The 25,000-nt window shown below is 40.9% G+C and overlaps 1 protein-coding gene across 2 annotated transcripts in view; it reads right to left on the minus strand.

Moving 5' to 3' along the window:
- KDM7A (lysine demethylase 7A) overlaps nucleotides 1-25,000 on the minus strand; it is a 318,101-nt gene that overhangs the window by 84,783 nt on the left and 208,318 nt on the right. For both annotated transcript variants that reach the window (XM_053719030.1, XM_053719029.1), the window contains exons 5-9: nucleotides 17,381-17,522; nucleotides 14,406-14,592; nucleotides 13,560-13,722; nucleotides 12,085-12,172; nucleotides 7,394-7,500 (exon numbers count right to left, since the gene is read on the minus strand). In XM_053719030.1, coding sequence (XP_053575005.1) covers nucleotides 7,394-7,500; nucleotides 12,085-12,172; nucleotides 13,560-13,722; nucleotides 14,406-14,592; nucleotides 17,381-17,522 — 687 coding nt within the window. The remainder of the gene's footprint in view (nucleotides 1-7,393; nucleotides 7,501-12,084; nucleotides 12,173-13,559; nucleotides 13,723-14,405; nucleotides 14,593-17,380; nucleotides 17,523-25,000) is intronic.

Raw genomic sequence — 25,000 nt, forward strand, 5'->3', positions numbered from 1 at the left:
TCTAAAAGTGTCATTTCGTTGTCTGCCCTTTAATAAGAAGTGATTGTTAAAGGGATATGAAAACACAAATATTTTCTTTTGTTATTCAGACAGAGAATACCATTTTAAAAAAAGATTCCAAATGACTTCTATTATAAAATTTGCTTTGTTCCCATGATATTTTGTGTTGAAGAGATACCTAGGTAGGCATCTGGAGCACTACAATACAAGAAATAGTGCTGCAAATGGGTAACATTCTTACAAAACAGCTGCCATATAGCACTCCAGAAATGGGCCGGCTCCTAAGCTTATGTCCCTGCTTTTCAACAAAAAATACCAAAAGAATGAAGAAAAATGATTATAGAAGTAAATTAGAACGTTGTTTAAAATTGCATGCTCTATCTGAATCATGAAAAAAAATGGGTTTCTTATCCATTTAACTCAGTCAAGAAAGCACACCTGCAGTCATGAGCGATAAATCTATATTAGCCAGTGTACGTATTTACGGGTGTGATGTGCGTACATGTGTGCAAATGTAGGGGTACGGGTGTGATGTGCGTACATGCGTGCAAATGTAGGGGTACGGGTGTGATGTGCGTGCAAATGTAGGGGTACGGGTGTGATGTGCGTACATGCGTGCAAATGTAGGGGTACGGGTGTGATGTGCGTACATGCGTGCAAATGTAGGGGTACGGGTGTGATGTGCGTGCAAATGTAGGGGTACGGGTGTGATGTGCGTACATGTGTGCAAATGTAGGGGTACGGGTGTGATGTGCGTACATGTGTGCAAATGTAGGGGTACGGGTGTGATGTGCGTACATGTGTGCAAATGTAGGGGTACGGGTGTGATGTGCGTACATGTGTGCAAATGTAGGGGTACGGGTGTGATGTGCGTACATGTGTGCAAATGTAGGGGTACGGGTGTGATGTGCGTACATGTGTGCAAATGTAGGGGTACGGGTGTGATGTGCGTACATGCGTGCAAATGTAGGGGTACGGGTGTGATGTGCGTACATGTGTGCAAATGTAGGGGTACGGGTGTGATGTGCGTACATGTGTGCAAATGTAGGGGTACGGGTGTGATGTGCGTACATGTGTGCAAATGTAGGGGTACGGGTGTGATGTGCGTACATGTGTGCAAATGTAGGGGTACGGGTGTGATGTGCGTACATGTGTGCAAATGTAGGGGTACGGGTGTGATGTGCGTACATGCGTGCAAATGTAGGGGTACGGGTGTGATGTGCGTGCAAATGTAGGGGTACGGGTGTGATGTGCGTGCAAATGTAGGGGTACGGGTGTGATGTGCGTACATGCGTGCAAATGTAGGGGTACGGGTGTGATGTGCGTGCAAATGTAGGGGTACGGGTGTGATGTGCGTGCAAATGTAGGGGTACGGGTGTGATGTGCGTGCAAATGTAGGGGTACGGGTGTGATGTGCGTACATGTGTGCAAATGTAGGGGTACGGGTGTGATGTGCGTACATGTGTGCAAATGTAGGGGTACGGGTGTGATGTGCGTACATGTGTGCAAATGTAGGGGTACGGGTGTGATGTGTGTACATGTGTGCAAATGTAGGGGTACGGGTGTGATGTGCGTACATGTGTGCAAATGTAGGGGTACGGGTGTGATGTGCGTACATGTGTGCAAATGTAGGGGTACGGGTGTGATGTGCGTACATGTGTGCAAATGTAGGGGTACGGGTGTGATGTGCGTACATGTGTGCAAATGTAGGGGTACGGGTGTGATGTGCGTACATGTGTGCAAATGTAGGGGTACGGGTGTGATGTGCGTACATGTGTGCAAATGTAGGGGTACGGGTGTGATGTGCGTACATGCGTGCAAATGTAGGGGTACGGGTGTGATGTGCGTACATGCGTGCAAATGTAGGGGTACGGGTGTGATGTGCGTGCAAATGTAGGGGTACGGGTGTGATGTGCGTACATGCGTGCAAATTTAGGGGTACGGGTGGGATGTGCGTACATATGTAGGGGTACGGGTGTGATGTGCGTACATGCGTGCAAATGTAGGGGTACGGGTGTGATGTGCGTACATGCGTGCAAATGTAGGGGTACGGGTGTCGTGTGTACATGCGTGCAAATGTAGGGGTACGGGTGTCATGTGTGTACATGCGTGCAAATGTAGGGGTACGGGTGTCATGTGTGTACATGTGTGCAAATGTAGGGGTATTGGTGTGATGTGTGTACATGTGTGCAAATGTAGGGGTACGGGTGTGATGTGTGTACATGTGTGCAAATGTAGGGGTACGGGTGTGATGTGTATACATGTGTGCAAATGTAGGGGTACGGGTGTGATGTGTGTACATGTGTGCAAATATAGGGGTACGGGTGTATGAGCTCACAGGCTTCATGGTCAAATTCAACACTATCCGCTCTCAATTCAAGAACTCTTGGTGCATTGGAACTTGAAGTCTATAAAGTATATGATTAATACTACAATAAATTACCAGAAATGACATTTATTACATAGTACTTAACTAAAGATATCAAAAACACAGTACTATTGCTATAGAGTCATTAGCTACATACTTTATGTTCTATGGGGCAGTAACAAATGCTTATTTATTTTTCACTAGCACATCAGGCAATGATGATTACATAGGGTTACACTTAGATTAGGGGTCAAAAAATATTTAAACTAAGGAGATAGCCAGAATACAGAGGAGAGAGCCAATACAATGTCTAGGAGCTAAGGAATGATTTCATATGAAAAACATAATTTATGTTTACCTGAAATATTTATCTGTTTCATGGTGGTGAGAGTCCATGATCCATTACTCCTGGGAATTAATCTTCTCTACCACAAGGAGGCAGCAAAGATTATTAAACCCCAGGAGCCCTACAAAACCCATCCCACATTCCTCAGTCTAATGTATAGCCAAGCAAAATGAGGTAAGAAAAAGGCCATAAAAATGAGCAGGGAAAAAAAGATGTGCTAAGAAAAAATGAACCCTAAAAAACATAAGTGTGGGGACTTGTGGACTCTCACCACCATGAAAAATTAGTTTACCAGGTAAGCATAAAAACAAAATTTATACTTACCAGATACATTTCTTTCCGGATATGGTGAGTCCACGGAGTCCTCAATTACTGTTGGGAATATCACTCCTGGCCAGCAGGAGGCAGCAAAGAGCATCACAGCAAAGCTGTTAAGTATCACTCCCCTTCCCACAATCCCAAGTCATTCGACCAAAGGAAAATTAAGAAAAGGAATAACACAAGGTGTAGAGGTGCCTGAAGTCTAGTCAAAAAAACCTGTCTTAACAATACAGGGTGGGCCATGGACTCACCATATCCGGAAAGAAAGAAATTTATCAGATACGCATAAATTTTGTTTTCTTTCCTAAGATATGGTGAGTCCACAGAGTCCTCAATTACTGTTGGGAACCAATACCCAAGCTAAAGGACACGGAGGACTAGGGAGAGACAAGACAGGTATACCTAAAAGGAAGGAACCACTGCTTGAAGAACCTTTCTCCCAAAAGAAGCCTCAGCCGAGGCAAAAATATAAAAAGTATAAAAAGTATAAAATTTGGAAAAAATTTGCAAAGAAGACCAAGTTGAAGCCTTGCAAATCTGCTCAACAGAAGCTTCATTTTTAAAAGCCCAAGAAGAAGAAACAGCCCTAGTGGAATGAGCTGTGATTCTCTCAGGAGGCTGCTGTCCAGCAGTCTCACATGCCAAACGAAAAATACTTCTTAACCAGAGAGAAAGAGAAGTGGCAGTAGCTTTGTGACCATTACATTTCCCAGAAAAACAAACAACGCAGAAGACTGATGAAAATATTTGGTCGCCTGCAAATAAAATTTAAGAGCACGCACGAAGGACTGCCTTATCTGCATGAAATATATCTGCATGAAATATGAGAAGGCAAATCGCACTGCAATGCTGAAAGTTCAGAAACTCTCAGAGCAGAGGAGATAGCAATAAGAAACAAAACCTTCCAAGATAACTTAATATTTATGTAATGAATAACCACCAGACGTTTGTGTAACAAAACAGATGGAGCAGAAATCTGAACCTTCAATGTACTGACAGATAAACCTTTCTCCAGACCCTTCTGGAGAAAAGCTAGAATTCTTGGAATCCTGATCCTACTCCAAAAGTAACCCTTGGATTCACACCAATAAAGATATTTAGACCATATCTTATGGTAAATCTTTCTAATAACAGGCTTACGAGCCTGAAGCATGGTCTCAATGACCGACTCCACGCTTAGATAAAATTAAGCGTTCAATCTCCAGGCAGTCAGCTTCAGAGAAACCAGATTTGGATGAAGAAAGGGACCCTGAAGTAGAAGGTCCTTCCTCAGAGGAAGTCTCCACGGTGGTAGAGATGACATTTCCACCAGGTCTGTATACCAGATCCTGCGAGGCAACGCAGGAGCTATTAGAATCACTGACGCTCTATCCTGCTTGATACGAGCAATGACTCGCGGAAGAAGAGAAAACGGAGGAAACAGGTATGCCAACCTGAAGCTCCAAGGAACTGCCAGAATATCCATCAGGAAGGCCTAAGGATCCCTTAACCTTGAACCGTACTTTGGGAGCTTGGCATTCTGACGAGACGCCATCAGATCCAATTCCGGTACTCCCCATTTGATGGTTAACCTGTAAAACACCTCCGGATGGAGTTCCCACTCCCCGGGATGAAAAGTCTGTCTGCTCAGGAAATCCGCTTCCCAGTTATCCACTCTTGGAATGTGGATGGCAAACAGCAATTGTGAGCTTCCGCCCATTGAATAATCCGAGCCACTTCCTTCACGGCTAAGGAACTCCGAGTTCCCCCCTGGTGGTTGATGTAAGCCACTGAGGTTATTTTGTCTGACTGAAACCTGATAAACTGGGCTAAGGTCAGTTGAGGCCAAGCCATCAAGGCATTGAAAATCGCTCTCAACTACAAAATGTTTATGGGAAGAGCAGTTTCCTCCTGAGACCAAAGTCCTTGCGCTTTCAAAGAGTCCCAGACTGCTCCCCAGCCCACCATGCTGGCGTCCGTGGTCACAATCACCCATGAGGGTCTCCGGAAGCATGTCCCCTGAGACAGCAACCATGGAAGAGAGTCTCTTGTCTTCTGTGAGATCTTGCAAAATGTGTGAGATCTTGCAAGTTGAAAAGATGGCGCCTGTACTAGAATGTCATCCAGGTAAGGCGCCACAGCAATTCCCAGAGACCGAATTACTGCCAAATGAGCCCCGAAGACCTTTGAGAAAATTCTGGGAGCTGTGGCAAGGCCAAAAGGAAGAGCCACAAACTGAACGTATCTGTCCAGAAAGGCAAATCTTAGGAATTTGTGGTGATCCCTGGGAATGGGAACATGGAGGTACGCATCCTTCAGGTCTATGGTCCTCATGAACTGCCCCTCTTGTACTAAAGGAAGAATGGAACGGATAGTCTCTATTTTGAAGGACGACACTCTGAGAAACTTGTTTAGACACTTCAGATCTAGAATAGGCCTGAAAGTTCCCTCCTTTTTGTGAACCACGAACAGATTGGAATAGAACCCTAGATCCTGTTCTTGTACTGGAACTATCACTCCCATAAGGGAAAGGTCCTGTACACATTTCAAGAACCCCTCTCTTTTTATTTGGTCTGCAGATAACCTTGAGAGGTGAAACCTGCCTCTTGGCGAAACGGTCTTGAATTCTAAATTGTAACCCTGGGATACTATGTCCACGGCACACGGATCTGGAATATCCCGTATCCATGCCTGAGAAAACAGAGAGAGTCTGCCCCCAACTTGATCCGGTTCCAGATCGGAGGCGAACCCTTCATGCTGATTTAGACTCGGCTGTGGGCTTCTTGGATTGCTTCCACTTATTCCAAGACTGACTGGGTTTCCAAGAAGGCTTGGACTGTTCCTGCTTTGCAGAGGAGGGGGAAGACTTGCCTCTGAAGTTACGAAAGGAACGAAAATTACTAGGACGTCCTTTTGGCCTATTCTTCTTATACTGTGGCAGAAAAGATCCTTAACCACCAGTGATATCGGAAATAATTTTTGCCAAACCTGGCCCAAATAAGGTCTTACCCTTATAAGGAATCGCCAAAAGATTACTTTAAATGTTCCCTAAAGAACTTTATGTTCAGGGGAGCTTATCACCCGACTCATTAACAAATGAACTTCACTTACCTAACACCTGCCCTCATCTATCTCCTCACTAATATTCTCACCTTTGTAGTCACCACAACCTGATTCCCATCCTCCTACCCATCTAGATTGTAAGTTACATAAAGGAGGGGGTTTAAAAACATATTTTTTCACTGAGAAATTAAATCCACAACCAAAAGACACTCGTTAACCAGCAAACAAACAAGTCAGTACTGAAACATATCAGCAGAGGTTAAAGGGACAGTATACACTAATTTTCATATAACTGCATCTAATAGACATTACTATAAAGAATAAGATGCACAGATACTGATATAAAAATCCAGTATAAAACTGTTTAAAACTTACTTAGAAGCTCTCAGTTTAGCTCTGTTGAAAAGGTTGCTGGAAAGCCCACTGCAAGTGGGAAATTAGACACCCCCCCCCCTCCCCCTTCTTTTGCATATGAAAAGGCCCTTTACACGAACAGGAGCAAGCTGGAGTAGGGTAGCTGACGGTATTCTCATAAAACTTTGGGGCTTGGTTAGGAGCCTGAAAATCAGAGCAATGTTATTTAAAAATAAGCAAAACTATAAAAAAAAATCTTTAAAGAAAAACAACTTTATGGGCTAAATAAATAGATCATCTACAAAACATTTATGCAAATAAAAAGTGAATGTATAATGTCCCTAGGATTATATTGTAGAACCATAAAGGAAGGCAAAAGACAAGTCCCTGCAACCAATTATGGAAGGTTTATGAAAACTTTCCTGAGAGGTGAAAAAACAATCCCAAACCATACCTCTTATACATCCCTCTGACAAGCACTGTACTCTTAGGGGAACTGTGACTCAATATAGACTGAAAACCCCTTTCTTTGAAGGATCAAAACGCACATCTTCATTCTTCGACCACTTCTAGCGGAGGCAAAGTAAAGACTGAGGTATATGTGAGGGGTTTTATTGAGCTCTTGGGGTTTGGGAATCTTTGCCTCCTCCTAGTGGTAGAGAAGAATAATTCCCAAAAGTAATGGATTGTGGACTCTCACCACCTGTATGAAAGAAATGTATATAAAGGAATCCAAAGTATTAGGGACTAGAACTAGAAACATTTTCTGAAATATAGTTCAAACATTGATACATTTACAGTATGGAAATACTAGAGAATATACAGTAACCGAGACTATACAGTAACCTAACTAGATACTATACAGTAACCTAACTGGTGAACTGTGGACTCTGACAGGCAGTATTATGACACTTGATTAGTACCTGTAATATATGTATTTGGACAATATATAGATTATTTACCTTTCAAGCTTTCCAGGAGGTTTTTGGCCACAAACCAACAAATAGCCTCAAAAAAAGGGAATTTGAAGAGGTCGGGGGTCTTTAACCTTTTTTCCATCTCATAACACCTAGGGAACAAAACAGATGTTATTTATCTAGATCTGATCGAAAGGCAACTATTTTACATGCCTAGCCCTGAGCTAAATTAGCTATACCCTTCATGTGTCTAGACCTGAGCTAAATTAGCTATACCCTTCATGTGTCTAGTCCATCTAGTCCTGAGCTATATTAGCTATACCCTTCATGTGTCTAGACCTGAGCTAAATTAGCTATACCCTTCATGTGTCTAGACCTGAGCTAAATTAGCTATACCCTTCATGTGTCTAGTCCATCTAGTCCTGAGCTATATTAGCTATACCCTTCATGTGCCTAGTCCTGAGCTAAATTAGCTATACTCTTCATGTGTCTAGTCCATCTAGTCCTGAGCTATATTAGCTATACCCTTCATGTGCCTAGTCCTGAGCTAAATTAGCTTTGTGTGTCTAGTCCTGAGCTGTATAGGGCGAAGATAAGATTGATAAATTTATCACTAAATTTAATTTGGGATAGGGTGGTGGTAGGAATGACCAACTCACTCCATCGAAAGCTTTTTCAGCATCCGTAGAGATGAGGGCCGTAGGTGTTTTGGTTAGTTGTGCATGTGTCATAAGTTGTAGTACCTTGAGTGTTATCTCTCGCTTCCCTTCCTGGTATAAACAATACTTGGTCTAAGTGAACAAGCAAGGGCAAAAATGTGTTTATCCTGTTTGCTAACACTTTTGCAAAAATCTTAATATCCGTATTTAGCAAGGATATTGGTCGGAAGTTTTCTAGGTGGTCTGGATTTTTGCCTGGTTTTGGCAGCACTGTTATGTGTCTCTCTAGCATGTTAGGTGAAAAGCCCCCTTCGTCCAATAGTGTGTTAAATAGCAATGATAATTGTGGTATAAGCAGAGTTTTGAATGTTTTATATTTTACACTAAAGCCGCCTGGACCCGGGCTCTTCCCATTTGGCATGTTTTTGATTGCTGAGGCTATTTCCTTGTTAGTAATTGGCGAGTCAATCTATTCCAGATATTCCGCAGTGAGGTTTGGCAGGGTAATATCTGAGAAATATGTTTCTAAGTGTTGTTTAGTGACAAGAGATAGTCCCAAAGAATCTGTTATTAAATAATCTATCCTTGAGTACGAATTGTGGGGGTGGGAGTAAAACAAGTAATCTCTTTGGTAGGGTGAATAGTTTACCAAATATCATGTAGGAGTATTTGGGATAATTGTATGTTTACCGATTTTATTACTTTTCTAGGATGGGAGGACTGTCCACTGGAGGAATCCCCTCCCAATAGTATTACATCTTTTGAGTGTCCAAGATTTTTTTGTGTTACCTTTTTCAGCAATATGTGTTGTTTTTTGTTGGGCAGGTAAATGTTGGCCAAGGTGACAGGTCTTCCGAAAAGAAGGCCTATCACTATTAGGAATCGTCCCTCACTATCTTTTTCAATATGCATTGCTTGGAATTGCAAGATTCCCACTCCACAAGTTTTAGATGTGCTTGAGGACAGGTATGTGGTTTGATATCTGTGATCTTTTAAAATGTGTCTCTTGGATATATATTATGTCACCATTATGTTTGTATAAATAACAAAAGGCTATGGACCTGCAGCGATCTCAGTGGTCTGTCACTTTTGGTTTTGTTTGCCATAGTTTAAAGGCCCAACGGGTGTGGGGGGGGGGGGGAGGGTAAGGTAGTGAGAGGTTAGATGTGGTGAAGGTTAGAGAGGGTATGGGAGTGGGGGGTCTATGGTTGGGTCAGCTGAAGGTTATGTATGGGGTAGGAATACTCTTCCGATTGGAGTTTGTGGATAAGGTAAGCTGTGTTACTTCAGTCAGATTAGAAATGACCAATGCGTGGGGTGTGTAGAGGGAGTTGTAGGAGTAATCTGTTCCAACTAGGGAAGGAACTGTATTTGTGAGTGGGGGAAATAAGGGATAGGTCAGAAATTAAAGATTAGTCAATATAGTCATAAACCACAGGTAATCTGTAGTCACGTACTGGTGTGCGTCAAGTACTAATGAGGGTAGTATCCCTTACCCTCAGGCATTTAAAGATGATATTACATAATACTTATATCAATTGAACGTTCCAAATATTAGTAACATATTAAAAAAATTAAAATACACATTCTAGGTAATGTTTAAATACAACATGGCAACGTGTGAGCTTAAATTAGTTTTTCAGTAAACTGTAACTAGAGTACTATTATACAATATTAAAAACAGTAACCTGGTATCATCAAAGTGGATTAGCATTTCTTTGTTAAATAATATAAATCCGAGCAAGAGGCTCGGGTTGTTTGTAACTCAGTCAAAGCAAGTATGTGCATATATCCACCTAGCCAGGCAAATTAGAGAGTGTTTGTACTTGCCCTTTTGGAGGTTTCTTCTCTGTTGATGGTGTGTTCCGATTGGGCTTTAGGGTATATCTCCATTTAGTTGTCTCTCCATAGTAGAGTTTGAGGTCTCTGCTTGTGTACCCTTCTTGAAGGGTGTAGACTGTCCTTGTCTTACTTCTGTTCTAGTAGGTTCCCTTGCGTCTCTCGTTTGGTTGTCAGGTAGTAAATTCTCAGGAGGGTTTATTTTAATTTGTAGGGTGTCACAAAAGGATTGTAGGTCGTCTAAGGTGTTGAAGGTAGCCGTCTTGTCTCCCCTATGTGCAAGCTTACTGGAAATTCCCTTCTTTTTTGCAGCGTTGTAAGACTTAAGTCTGCAAATATTTGGATATGGATTCCTGCATGCATTACTTGTTGTTTAATGCGCACATTTTTCAATATTTCAATATTTGTTCTTTATCCATATGTTGTAAAAGTTTAACCACTGTGTCGGTGGTGGAGCTTTGTTGGGATGCTTGGTACGCAGTGTCCTATGTGCTCTCTCTATTTTTATGTCTGGAGCGGTTGGCTTGCCATTTAGATTTCTAAATAGGTCCTGTAGATAACCAGATATTGCTGTTGGTGAGACTGATTCAGGTACCCCCCTTATGCGAAGGTTGTTTCTACGCCCTCTATTGTCCAAATCTTACACTTTTTCTATCAAGAAGCATATTGTTTCATCATGCGAGTACAGGTGTTGAGAGACTTGTAAATCCTGATCTGTGAGTTCATGGCTATTTTCTAGGGTCTTAACTCTGTGGTCCGTCCTTCTTAAGTTCCCCAAACATTGATTTCACTTCTGACATTTCTTTTATATCCTCCTTGGAGGGAAGCCTTTATAGGTCTTCTTTGGTAATGGTGTCTGTTGTAGCTGTGGGGGTTGTTTGTTGTGTTTGTGTTTCTATGGTGGAAGTTTAGTTTTGTGAGTGACCCTCATTTTGTGGTGTTGCAGTCTGTTTGAATTAGGTATTGATTGATCATCTTGGACTTCGAGTCTCAGGTTTATTTTGTTTCTTGCAAGGCATAACAATGCAACAAATGTATTCTGTTTGTGTTGTGAAGAATCTAAAGTTAGCTTTTGGTATATAGCTCACTGAGAATATAGTGTAAAATAAGTGAGGGTATTTTCACTTTTATCTCTCTTTTCCCTTATTATTCTTATTTCACTCCTCTGAAGCAGCTTGTTAGCAGGTAGTGACGTTAGTGAATTGCAAGTTCTGTGTCTTATCTGTGATTCAGGTAGTGCAATCTGCAAGGGTGTACACTGGTGCGTAGTGCAGCCTGTAGGAGATTTTACAGGCAAAACTACGGCCTTATTATTGTTGGTTGTAAGAGTTAAGTTTTCAGGTATGTCCTGCTTTATGAGTAGGTCATCAAGAGATTAAGTAATCTTTTTTTCTTGGATGCAGCACTTTGCTTGATGCTGTTAGATGTTATGTTGTAGGCTAAATGAGTAGCGCAAACTATTTATTATGCTCTGCAGGGCTACGTTTTCCTACCTCCACGTGTTGGCTCTGGTAAGTGTAAGAGCCCCGGCACAGGGTTGTCTATTGTGCCTTGTTAATAGAGCAGAACTACGGAGGCGAGATCTCCTACCTCCTTTCTTCCAGAGGGTTTGTGTATGTGGATGCTGTGTGTTCCGATGCCTCCAGGCTGCCGAGGCCCTCCGGTTGCTTTGCGGTCTCTACCGCACTCTTAGCAGTCTCCTTATCTTCTGCTGCTAAGTGGCTTGTTAGTGCGGTGTGGGCTGTGTCACCGGCATTACCTTGAGTATATACCGCTTGATAGAAGGGTTCTATATGCGGCTATGCCACTCTGAGGCAGTGATGTGTGGGCATACTTTTGTAGGCCGCACTCCATTTTTGGTTCCAATCCTGAGCCAAAGAAAGATTTTTCAGGCTTTATCTGTTCTTATCAGGCTGCCGATGTTGTTGGTCTAAGTATTTTGGGCATTATTGGAACGTTTTATCATTGCCTTGAGGGTACAGGGCTTGGGAGCTAATTCACAACGCAGTCATCTTCCAGCATGACTTAGCTTCACCCCCCCCCTCCAATTTACTTTTATCTAATTTGCTTAATTCTATTGATAACCTTTGTTGAAGTCATAAAATCACAAGAGAGAAATGTGTTTTATGTCCTCTTATTTGTTCATTTAATTACATACACTTGTTATCATGGTTAATATATATCCGATTACATTGTACAATATGGCTAATACTCTGTCATTGAATTGTATGCACTTACCTGAGCTGCATGCCAATGTTAAGGTTGTGCAAAAAGTTCCCACCAAAGGCCATGCAATCCTGAGACGTGAGGACAGCGTGGATCCAGCCTGTGACAAGAGATCAGTCAAATGTAAGGGGGCCCTTATCAAGTGCAAAAATAAAATGCTCTGTTATAGCATGTTAGTTATATCCAAGCAATGGTGCAATAATAAGTGCTTAAAAGGGACATTAAACACTTTGAGATGGTAATATAAAAATTATACATCATATATACAAAAAAAACTGCAATATACTTTAAAGGACCAGTCAACATAGTAGATTTGCATAATCAACAAATGCAAGATAACAAGACAATGTAATTGCATTTAGTCTGAACTTCAAATGAGAAGCAGGTTTTTTTATGACAATTTTAAAAGTTATGTCTTTTTCCACTCCCCCTGTACCATGTGACAGCCATCAGCAAATCCCAAATGTATACACGTACCATGTGACAGCCTTCAGCCATTCACAAATACATACACACTTATTCTTGCACATGCTCAGTAGGAGCTGGTGACACAAAAAAATTAAATATAAAAAGACTGCACATTTTGTTAATGGAAGTAAATTGGAAAGTTGTTTAAAATGGCTGCTCTATCTGAATAATGAAAGTTTAATTTTGTTGAGTTATTGAGTTGAGTTTAATTATTTTGCCCCCTTTATCTGTAATTCGATTATGAAATTGTGAGCTTTCCAGTTCCTGTTGGAAATGGAAGTGCAGAACACTGTTATATTGCACACAGCCATTGGCTGCACACGCTAGTGACCTATTTATAACTGTCTCCAACTGGCCACAGCAGAGAAGGTAACCTAAGTTACAACATGGCAGCTCCCATTGTTTCATAGACCCTAAAACTTTACGCTTATTTTGTAATTATTTAAACTGATAATAAAACTTTAAAAATTACATCTACATGTTATTCTCAGTCCAATCTTTTCTTTCACTGCCTCATTCTATCCAACGTTTATTTAGTGTTAAATGTTCCTTTTAATTCCTTCAAAGAGATAATCAGCTCCAGAACAGAAATGCACTAATGGGAGCTAGCTGAACACATCTTGGGAGCCAATGAAAAGAGGCATATATGTACAGCCACCAATCACAAGATAGCTCCCACAGTGCATTGCTTCACCTGAGCCTAGCTAGATGATTTCAAGGCTTTCAAGAGAACAAGGTAAATTTGATAAAAGTAGTAAAGTGAAAACTCTCTTCAAATTGCATGTCCTGTCTGATCCGTGAAAGTGTCATTTTCCCTTTCATGTCCCCTAAACTTCTTGTAATTAATGTAAAGTTAGACTATAACCAACACAAATTTTACAAAAATATATTTAGAAGACAATTATATAAACACCCCTACATGTCAAAGGTCTGGCCACACCTTACTAAATGTAAAATAAATCATGAATGTGCCGTTTCATAAACTGAATATTTTATACGGGATTATATATTATATATACCTGTTGGGACAAAAAGAGTGTGTCCCTGCTTTACAACACACTTGTAACATTTGTCCACTTTGTCCCCAAAAAACTCCTCGCTTTGGGTAACGGAAGAGCTCCATGATTCATACAGTGCCAAGTTTTCATCAGTGGGCTTAATCAAGTAGAAAATCTTTTCCCCCTAAATGGATAAAAGCACCAACAGTTATTAAACAATTTACAGCCATATTAGTATCAGATATTTCATGGCCTGAAAAACATCTGCTAATACCATCATCCACTTACAGCTCTCAAACACTCTGCAGTGCTGCTATACCGATAAGACCAAACATCAATAGATTAGAAGATTTTAATTAAGTAACACGGCAGAGAGAGACAAAGAGAGCGAGCGAGTGACAGAGCGCGAGCGAGCGACAGACACATACATATACACATATATACACACACAAACATCACTTTGATTGGAGACTCTGGTTATACAGACAGGTATAATATAATAAATATCTCTGATGAAGCGCATGTGCCCATGCGCGAAACGCGTAAGATTGGAGTTCACCTTGTATCCAGAAAGCCTACCCTGCAATAAAACTTTTTCCTGACACCTGGACTCAGCTTTCCTTCTTCCTCATTTTGTAATATAATAAATATAATACAGTACACACATACAGTATATGTTTAGAATTAGATGTTTTTATTTTTTGTGTGGCATTTTTTTTTTTTTTTTTTGTCTTTTTTTAAAAAGCAAATGTATTACAAACCTGGTTAACACACACTGGGGTTCCAAAGGACTGTCCTTTAAATCGTGTTCTTGCAAGATTATAAAGAGAACATCATTTGGAAACCATACATCATTGCACCACTTACCCAAAGGACATGATACCAGACAGAAGTGCCACCAAAATCTATGTGAAAGTCTGTGTAACTGTCCTCAACTCCCATCAGACAATACTTTTGAACAAAGGGCTTTGTGAAGAAGGAATCATCCGGCCAGTAATTCTCCACCCATGACAGCTTTTTGCTGATGTCGGGTACCTTGACTAATTCTGCCATCCTAGAAACACATGAAAGGTGGCAGAATAAAGTAACAAAAGCGAAAATAAAATAAAAGCTGGAGTGTTAAACAATTCTGCAAAAATACTGGCCTCGCGTTCGGCCGTCTTAAAGGGATATGAATCCCAAAAAATGTATTTTGTGATTGAGAGAGAACATATTTTAAAATAAGTTTCCAATTTACTTCTATCAAAATTTGCTTTGTTCCCGTGATATTCTGTGTTGAAGAGATACCTAGGTAGGCATCGGGAGCACTACATGGCAGGAAATAGTGCTGCCCTCTAGTGCTCTTACAAATAGATAACATTCTTGTAAAACCGCTGCCAAATAGTGCTCCAGAAACGTGCACGCTCCTAAGCTTAAAGTGAAAGTAAAGTTTCCAAGGTTGCCAACCATAATCACATGTAAGCTTAAAAATCAATATGACTGACGAAGTTTTACCTGATATAAAATACTAATATTGGCTTCGTTAATAAAAACCCGTTTTTGGATCTGTTTCCTACTCCCTGATCACGTTTTTGTGTTTTCCAATTGAAATTCTGGCCGTTAGGCGGCCATGAAACTACGTCATTGCCCTATTGTCGGATCTGCGCATGCGTTACATCTACTCTGTTGACTTTCTATTACAATGCTTGTGGCCGATTCGCGCATGCGCACATCATTTTGGACTGAATGGGCATAAATGTCATCGGATTTCAGTCACAAATTGAGAAGCTGCTGTCAAATCGCATAGTAATGAATGAATACAATATTGTGACTCCATTACTATGTTGCGAACACAGATAGACGCATGCGCTTTGGAGACGGCTGGAGAGAGAATCGCATGCACATTGCAGTTCCAATCGTTGAATTGCGCATGCGCAATGGTAAGGCTCCTTGTGAACGCGCATCTCTGATACGTATAAAGCAGGTGGGACAGCTCTAAATGTAAACACTAAAAAATAAAGGAAGTTGAAGATGGGAGGAGTCCACAAGAAAACGGTACAATTATAATGTAATTAAAAAAAGGCAGAAATCAATGTTTATATTATAAAAAAAATATAGCGATTTTGTTACTGTACATGGAGAGAATAATGTAGTAGGTTCAAATGGTACCAAATTTACTTTCACTTTAAGTACCTGTTTTTAAACAAAAGATACCAAAAGAACGAAGGGGAAATGATGATAGAAGTAAATTAAAAAGTTTAAAATCGCATGCTCTATCTGAATCATGAAAGAAAAATATTGGGTTTTTATATCCTTTTAAGTCAAGACTGTCCTGAGTATACACAGACACAAAAATTTTACTCGGCCAGGACTAGTGTGTCCATGTGAGGGTATATAATTTATAGATAGATAAATCCCCCCCCAAACACACACAATGCAGTGGAAGAGTAAACAATACAATGTACTAAAAATACAGAACACATGTCCTTAATTATAATAGTGTGTACTTAAAGGGATAGAAAGGTCATATTTCAAAAGTGCCTGGTTGCATTTCAATATGAAAAAGAAGCATTTTTGGAATATACTTCCAATAGAAAAAATGCTCCTAGTAAAAGTTATTGCTTTTTTCGGTGAAATGGACACATATCCTGTGAAGGTCTATGCACCCATATTCAAGCACCGCACCTTCTCAGAGAGTCGGTGGTGGCTTGTGTGACACAAATTACGTCTTCAGTAGCAATACACACCACTGTCAGCTTTCTGAGCAGATGCGTTTGAATACTGGTGCACAGGCCCTTACAGGATTTGCTCACATACCACAGAAAAAAAAGTAATGACTTACTAGAAGCATTTTTTCTAAATGGAAGTATAGTGCAAAATGTTACTATTTCAAATTTAAATAGACTAATGTAAAATGTAATTTTGACCTCCCCATCCCTTTAAAAGGGCTATTAAACATAACATGCAATACCCCATAAAGTATTTAGTTAGAATTCATCTTTTATTCAGACTGCTCTTCCTGCAATGTGTCTTTATACATTGTCCCTAAAGAGGCTGGAGAACATTTGGCTGCATGCAGGACTTTGTGCAACATTCTAAATAGTAAGTGCTTGATCAGCGCAGGTGCTCATTTAGCTCTGTCTCTTTCAGGAAAGGAAGTAACTTACAGAGGCAGCTTTACAAGGAGTATTTCACTGGACTGCAAAACAAGGAATATTTTTCTAACAAAATAAGGAGTTTTATATGCTTTTAAAAACAGTCTGTGTACAGATAGACCACTAGAAATATCAAGCACATATATACATACAAATATTAACTGCCACTAAATCACTCCAAAGTAGTTATAAAGGTAGTCCCAGGTCAATGGTATAATATTATGTCAGTCCACATACAGTATGTTCGGAAGACTAAGAACAAAATAACCATACAACTATTCAGGGAATTTCAGGCATTAGCAATCTAATGTACCATATAATTAATCACATTCATCTCTCAGTTTAGCACCAAGTGCTTCTTGTGATGAGTAAAGCAATTTATTTCCTGGCACTCTGATCTAAATGTTGAACAAACGGATTGTGTGACACATTAACATCTGTGTTTAGCAGCACTTGCAACTATATAATGTGAGCACAAAGCTTGGGTTGAGCGAAACGCTTCTAAAGCGCAATACACTGTTATACAGTAAGAACACATGGCTAAGACTAATAACGATACACAGCAGACAAGGCCTTACTGTTAGACCACTGAACACAGACATTATTATGGAAGTGACCGTTGTAATTTATTCTCTCCACTACTAATAGTATAGAAGCAACAAGTACAGTCTGGTTTGAGCCCTGAGTAGTATGTTGCAAACCACTCACTTGGTATCGGAGAACTCCAGGCTGATGACATTTAATACTTTTGGCCGGTCGGGATTCATGAAATATTTCACAAAATTGCGGAGCTTCATTTTGCTGTCTGCCTGCCTGGCCACATCGATGACATCAATTATCTTGTCCCCACCTAAGACGGCAAAGTTAGAGTGAGTCATATTTTCCAATCAATGTATTATGTATTGAGTTTCATGATACAATCCCTAATCACCAGAAGCCAAACTGCACTTGTCATTATGTCACATTATCACAACAGCAATGTAGTCACCCAACTATTAAAAAAAAATACCTATAGATTTAGGGACACTGTTTAAATTGAACATTAATTTTTACACTAAAATCTAGTTTGTTTACTATGTGAAAGTACCTGTCATAAGGTATAAGGTATAAACATGTAGTCAAAGTTGCACTCCCAGACGACCCCATTCTGCTCCAAACAAGCGCGTGATTGGAGCATACACATGTATGCCTTCTGATTTTAGTTATGGGCACCATCATGTTATATAAATAAGTTAACTTAGGTTTTACATGATCTTTCCTGCAAAGGCCAATTAGGGACGTTTGTAAAGGAGCAGAAAAGTAACAAATTTCAGAGGGATTAGTGTCCCTTTAAGAGGTGCCGGCATGGAGGGCAGAATGGAGATAGTATTTTCCTCAGGGTGGTGCAGCACCTTCTTATTTGTGTCTAAACCGAACTCAATTCAAAATTTAACTAAAAATATTTAAGAAAAATAAAAGCAAAGTTATAATGAAAAGTATGATAAAATGTATCTAGTGTACAGCATTGTACACAGTGATTAGTTAGACAACAGCTTAAAGGAACATGAAACCCAAATTTTTTCTTTCTTGATTCAGATTAAGAATACAATTTCAAACAACTTTCCAATTTACTTCTATTTAATGCGCTTCTTTTTCTTGTTATCCTTTGCTGAAATGTGTATCTAGGCAAGTGCATGTGCAGCAGAGAACCTAGGGTCTAGCTGTTGATTGGTAGCTGCATATCTAAATTGATTGTCATTGGCTTACCCATGTGTTCAGTTAGAAACCAGTAGTGAATAGCTGCTCATTCAACAAAGCATACCAAGAGAATAAAACAGATTAGATAATAGAAGTAAATTAGAAGGTTGTTTAAAATGGTATTCTCTATCTGAATCATGAAAGAAAATTTTTGGGTTTCATGTCTCTAAGTCCAGTTAAAGGGACACTGAACCAATTCTTTATCAGTTATATACCTTAAAAGTGTTCTCCACAAAAAATTCTGCCAGGTGGGTGTAATATTTTTCAATATTATAATATTTCTGTTATTTATATATGTTGCTTAAGCTATCCAAAACAGACTACATCATTTAACAAAATTATTTATTGATAATTTTTGCAACAAACAAAAAAAACAAAAATTTATGATTACCTTATAAATTTATTTATTTCTCAACAGGGTGAGTCCACGGATCATCAATTACTGTTGGGAATATCACTCCTGGCCAGCAGGAGGCAGCAAAGAGCACCACAGCAAAGCTGTTAAGCATCACTTCCCTTCCCACAACCCCCAGTCATTCGATCGAAGAAAAAAGAGAAAAGAAATACAACAAAGGTGTAGAGGTGCCTGAGGTTTATATATAAAAAAAAACAAAAAAAAACCTGTCTGCAAAAACAGGGAGGGCCGTGGACTTACAGTGTCAATAAATAAATACATTTATCAGGTAAGCATAAATTTTGTTTTCTTTCTTAAGACATGGTGAGTCCACGGATCATCAATTACTGTTGGGAATACCCAAGCTAAAGGACACAGATGATAAGGGAGGGCAAGACAGGTGACCTAAACAGAAGGCACCACTGCCTGCGGAAACTTTCTCCCAAAAGAAGCCTCAGACGAGGCAAAAGTATCAAATTTATAGAATTTAGAAAAAGTGTGCAAAGAAGACCAAGTCACAGTCTTACAAATCTGTTCTACAGAGGCCTCATTCTTGAAGGCCCAAGAAGAAGACACCGCCCCAGTGGAGTGACCGGTAATTCTCTCAGGAGGCTGCTGTCCAGCAGTCACATATGCCATATGAATAATCCTTCTCAACCAGAGAGAATGAAGTGGCAGTAGCTTTCTGGCCTTTACGTTTACCAGAAAAGCAAACAAACAATGCAAAAGACTGACAAAGGTCCTTGGTAGCCTGCAGATAGAATTTAAGCACCCCCACAACGTCTAAGTTGTGCAACAACCGTTCTTTATGAGAAGAAGTATTAGGACAGAGAGAAGGAACAGAAATTTCCTGATTAATATTTCTATCCGAAACAACCTTAGGAAGAAAACCAAACTTGGTACGGAGAACTGCCTTATCTGCATGAAATATGAGATAAGGAGAATCATACTGCAATGCTGAGTTCAGAAACCGCCGAGCAGAGGAAATAGCAGTAAGAAACAAAAAACTTTCAAAGATAATAACTTAATATCTATGGAATGCATAGGCTCAAACGGAGCCTGTTGTAAAACTTTAAGAACAAGATTAAGGCTCCAAGGAGGAGCAACTGATTTAAATACAGGCCTGATTCTGACCAGGGCCTGACAAAAGGATTGTACATCCAGCACGTCCGCCTGACGCTTGTGCAGCAGAATGGATAAGGCAGAAATCTGACCTTTGAGGGTACTGAGAGATAACCCCTTCTCGAGGCCTTCCTGGAGAAAAGATAAGATCCTTGGGATCCTGACCTTAGTCCAAGAAAATCCTTTAGACTCACACCAATAAAGATATTTATGGCATATCTTATGGTAAATATTTCTAGTGACAGGCTTGAATATCATGGTCTCAATGACCGATTCGGAAAAACAACGCTTAGCTAAAATCAAGCGTTCAATTTCCAAACAGTCAACTTCAGAGAAACGAGATTTGGATGAAGGAAGGGACCCTGAAGCAGAAGGTCCTTCCTCAGGGGAAGTTTCCACGGAGGTAGAGACGACACCTCTACTAAATCTGCATACCAGATCCTTTGAGGCCATGCATGAGCTATTATTATCACTGATATTCTCTCCTGCTTGATCCGAGCCATGACTCGCGGAAGGAGAGCAAACGGAGGAAAGAGATATGCCAACTTGAAGTTCCAAGGAACTGCCAGAGCATCTATCAGAAAAGCTTGAGGATCTCTTGACCTGGAACCGTACTTTGGGAGCTTGGTGTTCTGACGAGCCATCAGATCTAATTCTGGTAACCCCCATTTGGTTGTTAAACTGGAGAACATCTCCGGATGGAGTTCCCACTCCCCGGGATGGAAAGTCTGTCTGCTCAGAAAATCCACTTCCAAATTGTCCACTCCTGGAATGTGGATGGCAGATAGACAGCAATTGTGGGTCTCCGCCCAGTGGATGATATGTGCCACCTCCTTCATGGCTAAGGAACTCCCAGTTCCTCCTTGGTGGTTGATGCAAGCCCCTGAGGTTATATTGTCCGTCTGGAACCTGATCGACTGGGCTACGGCCAGCTGAGGCCAGGCCATCAAGGCATTGAAGATCGCTCTCAACTCCAGAATGTTTATGGGGAGAGCAGATTCCTCCTGAGACCAAAGTCCCTGCGCCTTCAACGAGTCCCAGACTGCTCCCCAACCCAGCAAGCTGGCATCCGTGGTCACAATTACCCAAGAGGGTCTCTGGAAACACGTCCCGAGACAGACGTTCTTGGGACAGCCAGTACGGTAGGGATCTTGCAGCTTGATCCAGAACTATTCTCTTAGATAGATCTGTATAATCCCTGTTCCACTGAGCGAGCATGCATAGCTGCAGAGGTCTCAAATGGAACTATGTCAATGGAAGCCACCATCAACTCAATTGCCTCCATTCACTGGGCCACTGATGCCAGTGCTGCCAACAGTAGGGCCAGGCAAGCGGACAGAATCTTGGCTCTTCTGACCTCCGTCAGAAATATCTTCATAGATAGAGAATCTATAATGGTTCCTAAGGTCACTCTTGTAGACTGAACAAGAGAGCTTTTATCCAAATTGATCTTCCAACCATGGGAACGAAGAAACGCCAACAAGATCTTTGTATGGGATTCTGCTAGTTGCAAGGATGGTGCCTGAACCAGAATGTCGTCCAGATAATTGAGAAAATTCTGGGAGCTGTGGCAAGGCCAAATGGAAGCGCTACAAATTGAAAATGTTTGTCTAGGTAAGCAAACCTCATTTGTGATGATCCCTGTGAATGGGAACGTGCAGATACGCATCCTTCAGGTCTATAGTCCTCATTAATTGACCCTCTTGAATCAGAGGAAGAATGGAGCAGATAGTCTCCATCTTGAAGTACGGTACTTTGAGGAATTTGATTAGTAGCTTTCGATCTAGAATGGGCCTGAAGGCTCCTTTTTTGGGAACCACAAACAGGTTGGAGTAAAACCCAAGACCCTGTCCCTGACTTGGAACTATCACTCCTAAGAGTGAAAGATCCTGTACACATCCTGAACGCCTCTCTTTTTATCCGGTCTGCAGATAATCTTGAGAGGTGGAACCTGCCCCTGGGAGGAAAAGTTGTACCCCTGGGACACTATGTCCACTGCCCATGGGTCTGGAACATCTCGTTCCCAAGATTGCGAGAACTGAGAGAGTCTGCCCCCCACTTGATCTGATCCCGGATCGGGGGCAACCCTTTCATGCCGACTTGGATTCAGCTGCGGGTTTCTTGGATTGCTTCCCCTTTTTCCAAGACTGACCAGGCTTCAAGGAATGCTTGGATTATTATGTTTGGTAGAGGCAGGGGAAAACTTAACACTGAAGTTACGAAAGGAAAGAAAATTGGTCTGACGTCCCTTTGATTTATTCTTTTTGCCTTGAGGCAGAAAGTATCCTTTACCACCCAGGATATCAGAGATAATCTCGGCCAATGCTGGTGGAGGGAAGAAAACAAAAAAAAACTAAAATAATGTGCCAATATTGACTGGTATTTGGAACTGTTCATAATTCCCTCTATCTTAACTAAGGCCCCAGTTCCAGCTGAAGAAAAACAGCCCACAGCATGATGCTGCCACCACCATGCTTCACTGTGGGTATGGTGTTCTTTTGGCGTTATGCAGTGTTTTTTCTGCGCCAAATATATATTTTGGAATTTTTGCCAAAAAGTTCAACCTTGGTTTCATCAGACCATAACACCTTTTCTCACATGCTTTTGGGAGACTTCAGATGTGTTTTTGCTAAATTTAGCCAGGCTTGGATGTTTTTCTTCATAAGAAAAGGCTTCCATCTTGCCACTCTACCTCATAGCCCAGACATATGAAGAATAAGGGAGATTGTTGTCACATGTACCACACAGCCAGTACTTGCCAGATATTCCCGCAGCTCCTTTAATGTTGCTGTAGGCCTCTTGGCAGCCTCCCAGAGCAGTTTTCTTCTTGTCTTTTCATCGAATTTGGAGGGACATCCAGTTCTTGGTAATGTCACTGTTGTGCCATATTTGCTCCACTTGATGATGACTGAGTTCACTGTGTTCCATGGTATATCTAATGCCTTGGAAATTCTTTTGTACCCTTCTCCTGACTGATAACTTTTAACAATGAGATCCCTCTGATGCGTTGCAAGCTCTCTGCGGACCATGGTTTTTGCTGTAGGATGCGACTAAGAAAATGTCAGGAAAGACCTACTAGAAGAGATGAACTCTATTCGGGGTTAATCAGAGGCACTTTAAATGATTGCAGGTGTTTACTTACTCCTATTTAACATGATTTGAATGAGATTGCTTAATTTTAAACACGTCTACATCCCCAGCTATAAGACCACATTATTTTAGTTTGTTTGGTTTTTTTATTTCCCTCCACCTAAAAGATTTCCGTTTGTTTTTCAATTGAGTTGTACAGTTTATAGGTCACATTAAAAGGTGGGAAAAGTTCTGAAATGATTTATCTTTGTCTCATTTTTTCACAGCACAGAAACCTGACATTTTAACAGGGGAGTGTAGAATATATATATATATATATATATATATATATATATATAAATATATATATATATATATATATATATATATATATATAAATAATATAGCCAGAGGGTCCTGCTCACCTCTCATATGTAAATCCAAAAGGAAAAAAGTGAATGGCTCCAGCACTGTTTCTTTAGAAGTGAAAAAACCTTTATTAAGGTATCCAGTCGACAGATCATCCATTACTTGTGGGATACCAATACCAAAGCTAAAGTACACGGATGATGGGAGGGATAAGGCAGGGATTAAGCGGAAGGAACCACTGCCTGAAGAACCTTTCTCCCAAAAACAGCCTCCGAAGAAGCAAAAGTATCAAATTTGTAAAATTTAGAAAAAGTGTGAAGCGAAGACCAAGTCGCGGCCTTGCAAATCTGTTCAACAGAGGCCTCATTTTTAAAGGTCAGGGGGAAGCCACAGCTCTAGTAGAATGAGCTGTAATTCTTTCAGGGGGCTGCTGTCCAGCAGTCTCATAGGCTAGGCGTATAATACTCCGAAGCCAAAAGGAAAGAGAGGTTGCCGAAGCTTTTTGACCTCTCCTCTGTCCAGAGTAAACAACAAACAAAGCAGATGTTTGACGAAAATCTTTAGTAGCTTGTAAGTAAAACTTCAAGCCACGGACTACGTCCAGATTATGTAAAAGACGTTCCTTCTTTGAAGAAAGATTAGGACAATGATGGAACAACAATCTCTTGATTGATATTCTTGTTAGAAACCACCTTAGGTAAAAACCCAGGTTTGGTACGCAGAACTACCTTATCTGCATGAAAAATCAGATAAGGAGAATCACATTGTAAGGAAGATAGCTCAGAGACTCTCCGAGCCGAGGAAATAGCCATCAAAAACAGAACTTTCCAAGATAAAAGCTTAATATCAATGGAATGAAGGGGTTCAAACGGAACTTCTTGAAGAACTTTAAGAACCAAGTTTAAGCTCCATGGGGGAGCAACAGGTTTAAACACAGGCTTAATTCTAACCAAAGCCTGACAAAATGCCTGGACGTCTGGAACTTCTGCCAGACGCTTGTGCAAAAGAATAGACAGAGCAGAAATCTGTCCCTTTAAGGAACTAGCTGATAATCCTTTGTCCAAACCCTCTTGGAGAAAGGACAATATCCTAGGAATCCTAACCTTACTCCATGAGTAATTCTTGGATTCACACCAGTAAAGATATGTACGCCATATCTTGTGATAGATTTTCCTGGTAACAGGCTTTCGTGCCTGTATTAAGGTATCAATGACTGACTCGGAGAAGCCACGCTTTGATAGAATCAAGCGTTCAATCTCCATGCAGTCAGTCTCAGAGAAATTAGATTTGGATGATTGAAAGGACCTTGTATTAGAAGGTCCTGTCTTAGAGGCAGAGTCCATGGTGGAAAGGATGACATGTCCACTAGGTCTGCATACCAGGTCCTGCGTGGCCACGCAGGCGCTATTAGAATTTTAATTTTGGCAATCAGTCGAGGGAGCAGAGGAAACGGTGGAAACACATAAGCGAGGTTGAAGAACCAAGGCGCTGCTAGAGCATCTATCAGCGTCGCTTCTGGGTCCCTGGACCTGGATCCGTAACAAGGAAGCTTGGCGTTCTGGCGAGACGCCATGAGATCCAACTCTGGTTTGCCCCAATGATGAATCAATTGAGCAAACACCTCCGGATGGAGTTCC

Source organism: Bombina bombina, chromosome 6, assembly GCF_027579735.1.
Source record: "Bombina bombina isolate aBomBom1 chromosome 6, aBomBom1.pri, whole genome shotgun sequence".
In the NCBI taxonomy this organism is placed as follows: Eukaryota; Metazoa; Chordata; class Amphibia; order Anura; family Bombinatoridae; genus Bombina; species Bombina bombina.